Source organism: Pezoporus occidentalis, unplaced genomic scaffold (genome assembly GCF_034315485.1).
Source record: "Pezoporus occidentalis ecotype Australia unplaced genomic scaffold, CSIRO_AGI_Poc_V1 ctg26, whole genome shotgun sequence".
In the NCBI taxonomy this organism is placed as follows: domain Eukaryota; kingdom Metazoa; phylum Chordata; class Aves; order Psittaciformes; family Psittacidae; genus Pezoporus; species Pezoporus occidentalis.
In genome coordinates, this window is record NW_026914502.1 from 3,883,765 (window position 1) to 3,896,171 (window position 12,407).

At 38.2% G+C, this 12,407-nt stretch overlaps 2 protein-coding genes across 7 annotated transcripts in view; one reads left to right on the forward strand and one right to left on the reverse strand.

Annotated features, from left to right (window-relative positions):
• Window positions 1-622: 622 nt before the first annotated feature.
• Window positions 623-12,407, forward strand: part of ARL13B (ADP ribosylation factor like GTPase 13B) — a 34,011-nt gene continuing 22,226 nt past the window's right edge. For 2 of the 6 annotated variants that reach the window (XM_062624002.1, XM_062624003.1), the window contains exons 1-3: window positions 623-834; window positions 2,426-2,492; window positions 4,065-4,314. In XM_062624002.1, coding sequence (XP_062479986.1) covers window positions 766-834; window positions 2,426-2,492; window positions 4,065-4,314 — 386 coding nt within the window. In that variant the 5' untranslated portion in view covers window positions 623-765. Of the gene's footprint in view, window positions 835-2,421; window positions 2,493-4,064; window positions 4,315-12,407 lie in introns of all 6 variants that reach the window. The other 4 variants (XM_062624000.1, XM_062624004.1, XM_062624005.1 and 1 more) reach the window with 4 other exon arrangements.
• Window positions 9,438-10,396, reverse strand: STX19 (syntaxin 19). Its single transcript, XM_062623998.1, has one exon. The coding sequence runs from the start codon at window positions 10,343-10,345 to the stop codon at window positions 9,467-9,469; it is 879 nt and encodes a 292-aa protein (XP_062479982.1). The 5' UTR covers window positions 10,346-10,396; the 3' UTR covers window positions 9,438-9,466.

Below are 12,407 nucleotides of genomic sequence, written 5' to 3' on the forward strand. Positions count from 1 at the left end.
TACTGTTTCATAGCTTAAGTGTGCATACAAAGAAATAAATATGCATGTGATCACACAGTTTTTCCCTGCTGTTTGTTCCACAGAGCAACATTAATATTCTGTGTTTCTTTATCCTGCTTGAAATGTGGGAAGTAGGATTGTAAAATTATGGAAGTGCTTGGTACTTAGATTTAATTTATTGACAATTACTATACATTAAGGTGCCAACTCCTCAAAGTACTCACTAGAGAACCCAGTTTCCTTGTTGTGGGATCTCTTCATGTAAAAGAAATTAGCAGTTAAATAGCTATATTGAACAGGTGGGACATTCTTTGTTTGCTCTTAATGCGTTATCCCATAATGTTCTTACAAGCCTTACTCATGCTTGAAATTGGTCCTTATATTTTTGTCAACCAGCAGAGCTGTGGGATGTGTTAGTGAGGCAGGCACTGGAATATCAGTGTCTTATTGCTCTAACTTGCAGGCTTTCCTTGTGTGCAGTAGTCTTGCATTACTTTTTGTATGAGTACTGTGTTACTGCCCAGATATGTAAAATGGGGGGAGATGAAGCATGAGGCTGTCGTAGAACTGACTGAATATGACTCACTGTGAATAGACAGGCTGCTGCTAAGGAAATGGCTTGCCTTGGTTAAACATAAGGGCTAACTATGCATTTCTTTCTTTTTGCTAGCAGTGACAAGACAACGCCTGGACCTCTGCAGCCTCTCTTGCGTTATTCTGGCCTGTCCACATTGTTTCTGTAGCTTTTGTGTCTATTGATGGCTAATGAAGAGGGATGTTCAGTCTAATGGCCAATTGCTGCAGCTGGTTAAAACGGTGGCAGGAACCTGTCAGGTAAACATGTGAAAGTATTTTATGTTTCTCTAATGACCTTCCCAAACTATATTTCACCTGTGTTTTATTTTATCTGCTATATAATATTGTTTTGGACTTTTAATCCTGTGGCAAAATCCATGGAATTCTGCTGTTCTCGTTTGTTTCTGTAGCTTTTACTTTGACATTCTGCATCCTTTTCCCTCCAGTTAGCAGACATGCACAGGTAGTACACAGTTTGTTTCAAACTGCTTGCAAACTGTGGGGAAGGGAAAGAAAAGCTGCACCACACTCATTTAGACTTCACAGTCATGTAGAACGATTTGCTGTCTTCTTCAATGCTACGTTACTTAGGTTTTACAGAAGGTGATGCTGTTCAAAGAACTATATTGGGTTGAATAACTTTCTGACATCACCAATGTATTATAGACACTTGTAAGTTTATAAATGTCCATGGCTTTTCAGAGTTTAGCCTACCATTAAAGTATAATTTTCTAAGATCCTACTGTTAATTTTTAGGTTCTTTCCTCAGAGGTTTTTGGCTCTTCTGAAAGAACCATCATAAATTATACTTCATATATGATGCTATCACAGTTTGGAGTCCAGAAATAACAATGGGTTTAGTATTCTTTCACTTAAAGGGGCATAAAAAGAAGTGAATTCTTTTGACTACTCTTAAGTCTTTGTGAATGAGGGGAACAATTGAGCTATACATGTAGATATGTTTTTCCTCTTGCTTTGTTTAAAATCCTATCGTGGTATCAATTCTAACCTGTATAACAGTTTGCATATATAAAATACTTACTTAACACCACTGCTTTACACATTTGCACTTTAGATTTCTCCTGCTTGAAACAAAGGCACAATGAGTACCAGTGCCACTTATTTAAAACATCTGATGTTGTCTACACAAGTGTTGGGTACTGTATAGTGTTGTTCACATGCACTGGTTGAGGTAGAAATAAATTCCTAATACAGGCACAACTTTGAGGCAGAGAGATGGCAAAAATACAGGGGAATGGAAATGAAATTACAAAAATAATAAAATTTACAATGCTGTGAACTTAAATTTCAAAAGGCAGATAAAAGTTGAGAGCAAAATCGTTATCTTACTTGAAATTCACAGTCCAGTATTAGATGTACCATTTCATGCCTTTGTCTGCTGTTCTTACCAGATGGTTGGACAGAGGGGAGATTTAGATAGCAGGAATAAACTCTGTCCTGTGAGGGTGGTGAGGCACTGGCACAGGTTGCCCTGAGAAGCTGTGGCTGCCCCATCTGTGTTCAAGTATTCAAGGCCAGGTTGGGCAAGGCTTGGAGCAACCTAGTTCAGTGAGAGGTGTCCCTGCCCGTGGCAGGGGACTGGAACTCGGATGAACTTTAAGGTCCCTTCCAACCCAAACCAGTCTGTGATTCTATGATGTATTGAACACCAGATACGCAACTGTAGCAATGCCTGCTACTTTGTATTTTGCTGCCTATGCTTTCTACGACTTTATGCTAAGTTTTCTACGTGTGTATTAAAAAATATAAGTGATGTCTATGTAGAGGAAAAAAAGGTTTGAAATATCTTTTTTTGTTTTTTTCTTGTTTTTTCTCCTTATGGAGGAAGGTGACACTAATAATGGTGGGTCTTGATAACGCTGGTAAAACTGCTACAGTCCGAGGAATTCAAGGAGGTAAGCAATTCATTTGTTGATCATCTACATGGAGCATTGAAAGTGAGAGTATAATTACTAATTTTCTATCATTTAAATCTTTAAATAGTGCTTTATCTCTTAATTCATCTCTGCCTCCCATATAGTTGAAAGAAAACATGGTGATTGTACTGCCAAAAGTGGTACATGTGTGGTTGCCAAAGTGAGCGTGTCACAGGCCCTATTTTGTGAAGACCTGCAGATGATAAAAGAATGAAGGGATCTTACCTTTGAAACGTGACGATCCTGAATTTTGGTATCTGATAAATCATCCTAGGGTGACTTAAAAAGTAGCTACTCCTAGTCTTGTGCTTTATGATCAGGAGAACTAGCAGAGCAAGCTCCACATCTGCTCGTTGGCCACTGCGCATCATGTTGAGCTAAGGTAGACCAGGTAGTGAGTGGTCTGTTAAATCTTTTTCAAGGGTAATAGTGTGGTGTCCCTTTTAACATTGCTTGCAGAGATCAGAACCTTCAGTTAGGCTTCAGGGTTGATAACACCAGTATTTTTGGCTGTGTACCAGCCATACAGACTATAGGAGGAGGCTGCAGTTATGTCTGCTTGGGTGTCTTAAACCTAGGCAAATCAGCATGGTTACCAAAGTTATATTTGCCAGAATGGATCTGCAGCTTATATGGCAGACCCTATTTTTACACTGAAGATTGTTCATCATTGGAGACTTCACCATACAATGGGAGCTGATGGTTCAGCAATATCCCTTTATATTCAGCACCATCAATAACTTTCAGCCTTAACCAACCCTCATGTTCACATTGTACTCTTTGGTAAGAGCCCATACTTACGGTTCACAATGCAAATCATTCTTCAGAATTAAGTCTGCTGAGTTTTGAAGCTGTAGTTTTCCACAACTGGGGGTCCCAGACCCTTCTCTTGGTAGAGTCTTGGCTTACACTGTTCTGGCCAAGGGGTCTGTCCTAAATACCCTCACAGCTGTGTATAAAGGATTCTTTCAGAAGAGAAACATGGTAGCAGAAGGCTAATGGTGATTTAGCTTTTGCACTGCTCTTCAGAGCTCAGTGCTTCTGACCATGCCCTCATTTCTTCCTCTCAACAAGCTGAATTTGACATCTGTTTCTCTCACCTTGTGCTACCAAGCACATAAAACAGAGAGATCCAAGTAACTCATCCCTACAGTAGAGAGGTTAGTGATGTGAGGCAAATACGGTGTTTCTTTGCCCCCTGAAAAGGGTGACAGCAAGCAAAAGTATTAAATACAAATCTATAGATTTTTAACATATGGCATGACAATCTAAAAAAGGATGGAATTTTTTGTCCCCCTCCCTCTTCCCAGTGCCCTTATCTAAATTAATGTGAAGTAACTGGTTGATACACTAGTGTGCTAATTTGAAGTTACCTAAGGAGAGGGAAAATATTAAGGTAAAAACTATGTGGTTAGCAATATGGTGTCACTTAACGGGGTTGGTTTGCTCCATGTCTTTAAACTATTAATCTTGCTACACAAATCATGATGTAAAAACCCCTTAAATAACTAAGGACACTTTTTACTGAAGCCTTTCTTTGAACTCTGGCAGAGTCTCCTGAAGACGTGGCTCCAACCGTTGGGTTTTCCAAGATTGACCTTAAACAGGGACGCTTTGAAGTCACCATCTTCGATTTAGGAGGTGGAAAACGAATTCGAAATATCTGGAGAAATTACTATGCTGAGTCCTACGGTGTAATATTTGTTGTGGATTCCAGTGACATTGCAAGAATGGAAGAAACGAAGCAAGCCATGATAGAAGTTTTAAACAGCCCGAAGATATCAGGAAAACCCGTGTTAGTGTAAGTAATGCTAAGAAATGCTCTCCTAATGGTCTGAAATGTTGTAAATTTTGACCTTTGATACATCCTCTAAAGAAGTATTGATGTGTAGGATAAACATAGGTGTAAAGAACACTAATGCTACTGTAACTTCAGTGCTAAGCAATATTGCAGTTAGTTTGACAGTATTTCTGAGGTATTTATGCATGCCAGTCGTAGAATCATACTAGTGAGCAAAGCCTTTTCCCTTTTCCCCTCCCTCTTTCCCAACTTGCATGGGGTGATATACTGAATCCATTCACTGCATCTGACATTAGATCTTATGTAGTCTTTCTCAGGGGTATTTCTCAATCATTAGTTGTGTGGGGTTTTTTAAACTCTTTAAGATTCTAATATTACTCGAAATGGAAGGATAGGTTAAAGGTTTTTGCAAGTTTGGCATGGCAACGTGGTGTAAAAATATTGTTACTATTTAGGCCTACATTCATTACTTGAATTGTAAGTGGTTGATTATATTCTGTCATACCACTAATCCCTCAGCAATAAATGTCTTGTTTGCTTAACACATGGTGGTGCTGCTGATACATGATCAGCAAAATCTCATTAAAGAAGGCTTACTGTAATAGTATTTGGCATGTGCTTTTGTTTCAGTGCGTGCCTTTAAAAACAAGAAAGTTAAAGTTTATAAGGTTTGGAGCCATTCTCTCACAGAATAGGTAGATTCATGAACTTCTATATAATATTTTCCTTCTTAGTTAATAAAACTTGGTAAAATGTGATACTGGAGTGGTAGCTATGGTAAGGAGGTAAAGATTTGCCTCTGGACAAGAATTCTGATCTGTCAGCATTCTCTTCCTAATCTACCTTTATACCATGGATTACCACAGCATATACAAAAGAAAAACTTGAAAAAGAAATTGCATTCCCTGTTAGGTAAATTAATGCTTACTGGAATGTTCAACCTGTTTTACTTGTAGAGTTCCTGGTGTTCAGAACATTAGGCGTTGGATTAAGAAGAGTGTGATTGTTGAATGCTTCTAGAAAATTGGTTGTTCAATAGTAATTCCAAAAGGAAGTGAAGTACAATTTATATAACTGTACTAATGAATAAACACATTCCCTAATATACTCACCTTTTCTTCCATCCTCTGACATCTGTCACTAGTTCCTGAAGTCTTACCATCTTTCTCCTTCTCTTCCCTTCATCCATTCAGCATCTCATCTCTGGCTGAATAAGCACACGCTATGTCTGGTTATAGTGCAACAACCACTCAGCTGTCTGTTGCCTTTGAGAACAGGTGAAGTGAATGAATTAAAACTAGTTTTAGTCTCTCTCTCTTCTAACAGTATGAATTTGATATAGGTCAGCAGCTATTGTAGGAGCTAACTGTCCTTGCAAAAATGGTCTGAAAAAGTAGTGGGGGAAAAAAACCTTTTTCTACTCGGGTAGGCAGATTTTGATATGATATTATAGATAAAACAGATCATAGAATCATAGAATGGTTAGGGTTGGAAAGAACCTGAAGATCATTCTAACCCCCCTACCTTGAGCAGGGACATCTCACACTAAACCATGTCACCCAAGGCTCCGTCCTTTTACCTGGCCTTGAACATCGCCAGGGATGGAGCATTTGCCACTTCTTTGGGCAACCTGTTCCAGTGCCTCACCACCCTCACAGTAAAGAATTTCCTTATATGTAACCTGAACTTCCCCTGTTTAGGTTTAAACCCATTACCCCATGTCCTATTGCTACAGTCCCTGACAAAGAGTCCCTCTCCAGCACCCTTGTAGTCCCCCTTCAGATATTGGAAGGCTGCTATGAGGAGCAGTACTTGTTACCAGTCTCCAGTTGGACATTGAGCCGTTGACCGCAACTCTGTCCATGTGGACATCCAGCCAATTCTTTATCCACCAGGTGGTCCATCCATCAAATTTATGGCTCTCCAGTTTAGAAACAAGGATGTCATGCGGGAAATCATGCGGAATCATGTAGTTCCTTCATCTAAACATACCTTCTCCTCAAAGATTTAGAAAATTACATATTCCTGATTTAGATAACTGTGTGCTTCTTCCTGTAAAAAGATAATGTTGATTATAACTGTGAGGTCTGCTTCACTACGGTAAAAACATCTCTGATGGTAACATTTAAATAACCTTAAGGAAAAAAGTTGAAAATCTGTCTGGTGGGTGGTATTTTTGGTTTGTTTGTAGTTTTTTTTTTTTAATGTTATTTCTTTTCCCAGTATTTCAGTTATTTCTTTGACTAGAAATAGAACATTTCCCCAGCACGTTTTTCCTATTTTGCTTTACATCTGCCAAAACAAGCAACGGTCCTTTCTGAAAAGTACTGGGAATTAATGTCACTTTACGTCACGGCATGTTTGTAATCAACTTTATACTGTGAGTAGTGCTAGCAAGATACTGCCATGAATTACCATGGGTAGATGGGTCTCATTTCATAATGAAGAACAGGATCTGTTACTAAAGACTATGAGATGTGCTCTTCATTACAGAGCAAAGTTGAGTTGGAGTCACTGGCCTTCTCTTTCTTTTGCCATCTTTTCTATGCCAATTGATTGTATTACAGTAATGCCATAAGAAAAGTAAAAATGAGGACAACTCTTGCTCCTTGTCCCCCCTGACAGAAGAGTGGATAGCAGGCCTGAGCTTCAGGGAGAAGTGGAAGCTCAATAGCCTGGAGAGAGAATAGACTGAATTGTGCAATATGGCATAAGATTGGTATGAGACACTATATTACAGTAATATGGGAATATAAGAATTCTGGTATTTTTTTATGTGATACTTGCTTCAAATTGAGTTGGTTCTGTGGCACCTTAGTGTCTACCACCACCCATGGAGGTACCACAGTATCATTTTAAGACAGTTCTCCTCATGTGCTGATGATGTTGGCTGACTGTTAGTACAAATTACTTAAAAATGTTAAACTTTATATTTGGCAATTGTTTTTACTGTTCTGTATTGCTACGGAATTTATGTTTGCTTTGCTCATGCAGGCCTTGTTTAACACTAAGTGCTTAAGTAGGTTATCAATGTTACGTATGGGGAAATTGAGTTGTAGAGAGCAGTTCTTACGTTCATGGGTCATCTCTTCTGGCAGCATACTCAAGGCTTAGACAGGCAGACAAGTTCAAACTTTGTTTTATTTTTCTGTTGCCTTTTCTTTTTACTTTCACATAAAATACATGTGAGAGGAAATAAAAGTCCATGTGCTATGGCTGATATTTTTATGCCAGATTGCTGGGCGAGTATCTTTTTTAGTAGGATGCTAATTTCTGCCTGTCAGTTTGGTGATGAGGGATTATGGATATTAGTATTCCCCATTTCCGATTACAGCTCTAGCAGCTCTGTGTTTATGTGTTTGCTTTTCTGCATATCTATGGAACAAAAAAAAACCCCAACTGCTGGAGAGTCATTTTAATGGTTTCTACAAAATTTCTGCTGTTAACATTTTGAATGCTCAATATCCAGTTCTGATGGTATTGTAATTTGTAGCTAATGCCATTTACTTTCAGTTAATGGCATCTCAAATTAAGAAAAATCTTTTCACAAGCCTTTCTGGTTTTCTTTCTCTTCTGCAGTGTGTTCTGTGTTTCTTTTCTGCCATTTCTAACCAATATACAGCTTAAAACTACATGGATTATTGGCTTGTGTATGTGCAGGCAGCTGTCTTCCTGAGTCTTAGTGAAACTCAAGGTTTCTTCCAGGATTTAAAGTACAGCTCTTGTTTAACAAGACCAAGTTCACTTCAAAGAAGCATATCTGTTGTGTGAAGAGGAAGGGCTAGCCCAGGAACACATTTCTCTCTCAGATAAGGAAGCTTGTGTGAACACTTCTGCATGGGGGATACTGTGCAAGCAGGTTGTATTTTAGTTTTCTCTTCTGTAACACTGACTGCAGTAATCCTTCACAGACATACAGTAATGCCCTTCTCTCGAAGGGGCCAGGAGAGAAGGAAAGGGTTATGAACATTGGTTTTTTTTCTAGAAGAAAAAACAGGAAAAGGAGGGCTGGTGTTTCTGTGTACTGCAGATTTGTAAGTATTATATACATTTATATACACATAAATACATATACATGTCTGAAAGGGCATATTGGCAACAGCAGCTTTTTTTGCCTGTATTGCTTATTGGCTAGTTTCTGCCCTTGGAACATTAAAGTAGCTTCCCTTACAGTTAAGGGAAATCATTTAACGGAATAGTATCGGTGCCATTATCTAATTTTGTCATTACTGTGTAAAGAGTCCTTTTCACTTTAAGGTTCAGACCTCTGGTTGTGCTTTGGTAACATACAATAATTTCAGTTGAGATTTTAGGCTGCAATGGAAAGGATCCAACTATTGATAAATATTGCAATGTGAAAATAATTCAGTAGTGCCTTTTGATAGTAGATGGACTTTTAATATATGGGTTTTTTTACTAGATGCAGTTAAAGACATCTAGCATCACTTAGCATCTGGCAGAATTGCTATGCTATTTGCTCTGACTTCTCTGTCTGTACCCAGATGTAGTACAGAAATACATTCCTGGTTTGGTGTCTGGGTTTAGCGTGGTATGCTGCAATTTTCTTTTCTTTTTGGAAATAACTTTTTTTTTTGTCTCAGTTCCATTATTATTTTCTGTTAAATTGTGTTAGAGCACTATCTGTCATTCAGTTCCAAAAAGGATGGATTACAGGGCAGAAACCTGCATGTGGAGGGTTTCAGATTCATGGAAGAAAACCCCCTTAGATTTGAACCAAGTAAATATGACTTCTAAAATCCCTCAAGTTAATTAGAAATGCTAATTATTATTTTGTAAAAGGTAACTAAACCATTATTATGAACCCTGGTTTTGAGATTAACAATATCTTCAATGCTTTCCAAAAGCACAGGTAGTTTGTTGCCTCATTGTTCTAGTTTGGGTAGAAGAGCAAAAAAATGTCACTTGTGTCCTATAATCTTTCACCCTAGTTCATATGTTTCTGTGGAAAAAAAAATAGTGTTCTTCCCATTCTTTTAAGTCTATTTGGAAAAACAGATGCAGTTTTTCCTGAGAACCCTACGGAAAGGGAAATGGAAAGGAAAATTAAGCAATCAAGGGATCCTGAGGCTGCTTTACAAAATCCGTTTACTAAATAGGAGCCATTCATATTTCAAACAGTGTATTTCTTTCATCATTTGCAGCATGGACAACACCAGCAGCATAACACTTTGCAAGGGTTTCTTTTCCGATATTTGACTGCAAGCCCAAATTTTTCTTTAGATACTTGAGTGTATTCTTGAGTATTGTTCATACTGATTTCAATGTTGTTGATCATGGCCCCTTGCTCCTCCACCAGAACTGATATCTGGATAAAAAGTTCCTTCAAATCTTTGACCTGGTTCTCCAGATTGACTAGTTCTTTGTGTCTCTGTTCAATCTCTGAAAGCTGAGCTTTGGTAATTTTGACTTCCGTGAGGAGGTTTTCATTGAAGATTTCCCATTTGCCTTGTTGGAGCATGTCATTGACTTCTTCCTCAGGTACTTCTTTACCAGCTACTTCAAGCTGACGGAGAATAAATCGTCTGCATTTCTCTTGCTTAGCACTTATAGCATCGTTGTATGCGAGCATAGCGTTCAGGTAACGCTGGGATAAGAAAGAATGCTGGGAAGCTAGAATTCTCACTGGGGCACGTGATGGCCCATGCTCGCTTTCAGCTTTTTTCACTGTTTTTGACAGTTCATCCAAACTCTTTCGTATGTGCTCTGCTTGAATTTTTATTTCTCTTGCGATGTTAGATTCCTTTTTAAGAACACTGAATCTTCTCATTGAAGATACCAGGCTTTTTTGCTGTTGACTGAATTTATGGACTTCGTCTGCCAAATTATTGATGTCATTCTGAAGCTTCTGGATTTCATGCAAGTGCCTTTCAGTTATGGGCTCTTGTTCATAAATAATGGCCTGCTGTTCAAACTCCTCCTGCTCTTCTTCTTGTACAGTTGCATCATTGTTTTCTCCAGCTATCTGTAGTTCCTTAGCTCTCAGTTTGAGCTCTTGGAGGCGGTCTCTCATGGTTTTTGTGTTCAAAGGGTTTTTTACCCTCTTGCAATGCAGGGAGTTCACTATCTTCTTTTTTCCTTGTTTTGCTGTAATGAAAAGTGTAACAGCAATCAATGTTAGCAGTTATATATATATATGTCAAGTAGTTTTGGAGACTAAAGCTACCTCCCTCTGCACTAAAGTAAAAGTCTAATTGGAAGTGGTAGGTATTCTGGACGAATATACAAGATGGATGATGTCAGTATTCTCCACCATTTAATCCAGATTTGGTAGGATTTAATAACCTAAAGTTTTTAATTTCTTTTCAGATGGGTATGGTTTAACAGTCTTTCCTCAGCTTCTTCATTGTAGTGTTTTTTGTACACACAGGGATTTGTAGCCCAATCCCTTTTTCATGGTAGATTTGTGGTGCAGGGTCCAGCATTTAGAACAATGAGGAATATGGCACATGGACATGACTTTTGCTTTGGAAGGAGGACAGAAGTAACTCAAATTCTCATTTTATTGTAATTCCTTATTTCATGAAAACTAATCAACTTTTAAATCCTTAAGGAAATAGAAATGAATCTGCTGCTCCATTTTTGGGTTCTCAGTAGGAAGCGTACACTTCAGCTTTTGAGGTTATAAGATAAACTATGTAATAAATCAGAGATCTGGTATGAGTAAACTACTTTAGCCTTTTAGTTTAGCCACACTGAAAAGCCTTTCTCTATTTTTCCTTTCCTTCCCTTGCCTGGGGAGTTAAACTGATAGTAACTGAAGCAATTAACTCTACAGCAAGACAGAACAACAGAACTTTAATATCATTTAAGGACTGTAACAATTTAGCATGAAAATACTTTTATATTTATGAAATGTACTTTGTGCACTTTAGTGGGATACAATTCATTACTGTTTATTTAATAAAAAGTAGATATAGTACTGTTTTCTATGCTAGCTGTTGTGCAAGCCTTATTGGAGGTATAATTAAGAGGAAGATTCTGTTGTGCATGCTTTAGAAAATATCTGAGCTCAACTATCTTTAATTATAGGGAAGAAAGTATTTTCCTCAGACTCTACAGGAATGTCTTCCTTGGACTATCATCAAGCATGGAAAGTTTCAGTACAAAATAAAACATCCGGGACTAGAAGATGATGGGGTCTTCTGGTTAAATGAAATATGTCTTTCAAAAGCCTGTTTATGCATAAACATTACACAGTACAGTAATATCCTTTGGATGTTTTCAGAGGTTTCAGGCAGTCTACTGAAATAGTAGTGGTTTATAGGTGCATTTCTTCTTAAATCTCAATTCTAAGCATTTATTACATTTTTTTTAGTGAGCAAATGCAGTATTCCTCTGTAGTAGCCAAAAGGATGCATTTATAATAACCACAAAGGATCAATCCAGTCACCTGTCAATATGCAAACAATATTGGTACATTTTAACAGCTTCAAATGGTCCTGCTGTGGTATCTCTGCTCCCTTATGTACATTTAAAGTCCCTAAATAGACTTTTGCATAATGTAAGGCACAGAATTGAACAGTGTGAACACGTCTTCCACAGACTTAAGTCTGGCTTGTCTGCAGGAGGGTTAGTTGAAAAACAGAACTTGAAGTGCTGCAGAGATAAATCAAGAGAGAGAATGTTGATGTTCCACCCTACCGTGGATTTCCCTTACTGCTTTCTTGTTATTTCGTTAATGCCTTAATATCTGAATGTCGTGGTTGTTGATTCACATAAGGGGAATTGATAAAGCCTGGAGGTCATTAGAAGTTACAGTAATGTACTGAGACTTGTGATCGGGAAAGTTTGCAAGTAATTTATGGGAAAACATTACTGGGAGAGGGGAGAAATGCAACGTGTGTTAGTTTTGTTACAGTAATTCCTCTTCATTGCCTAACTTGTGTGTGTCCTTTCAGCAGAAGTCAGGCAATTTCTTCATGATAACATTCTTTAGCAGTGTTTCAGAGCTGCTTGGCACCACTGAAACTGCTATAGGGAAAGTTCAGGCTGGGGCATGTGACAGGAAGCAGGAGTGCTAAACAAGGCTTCAGAGAAGTGACCTGAAAATCTGTTTTTAGTATAGCCTAACG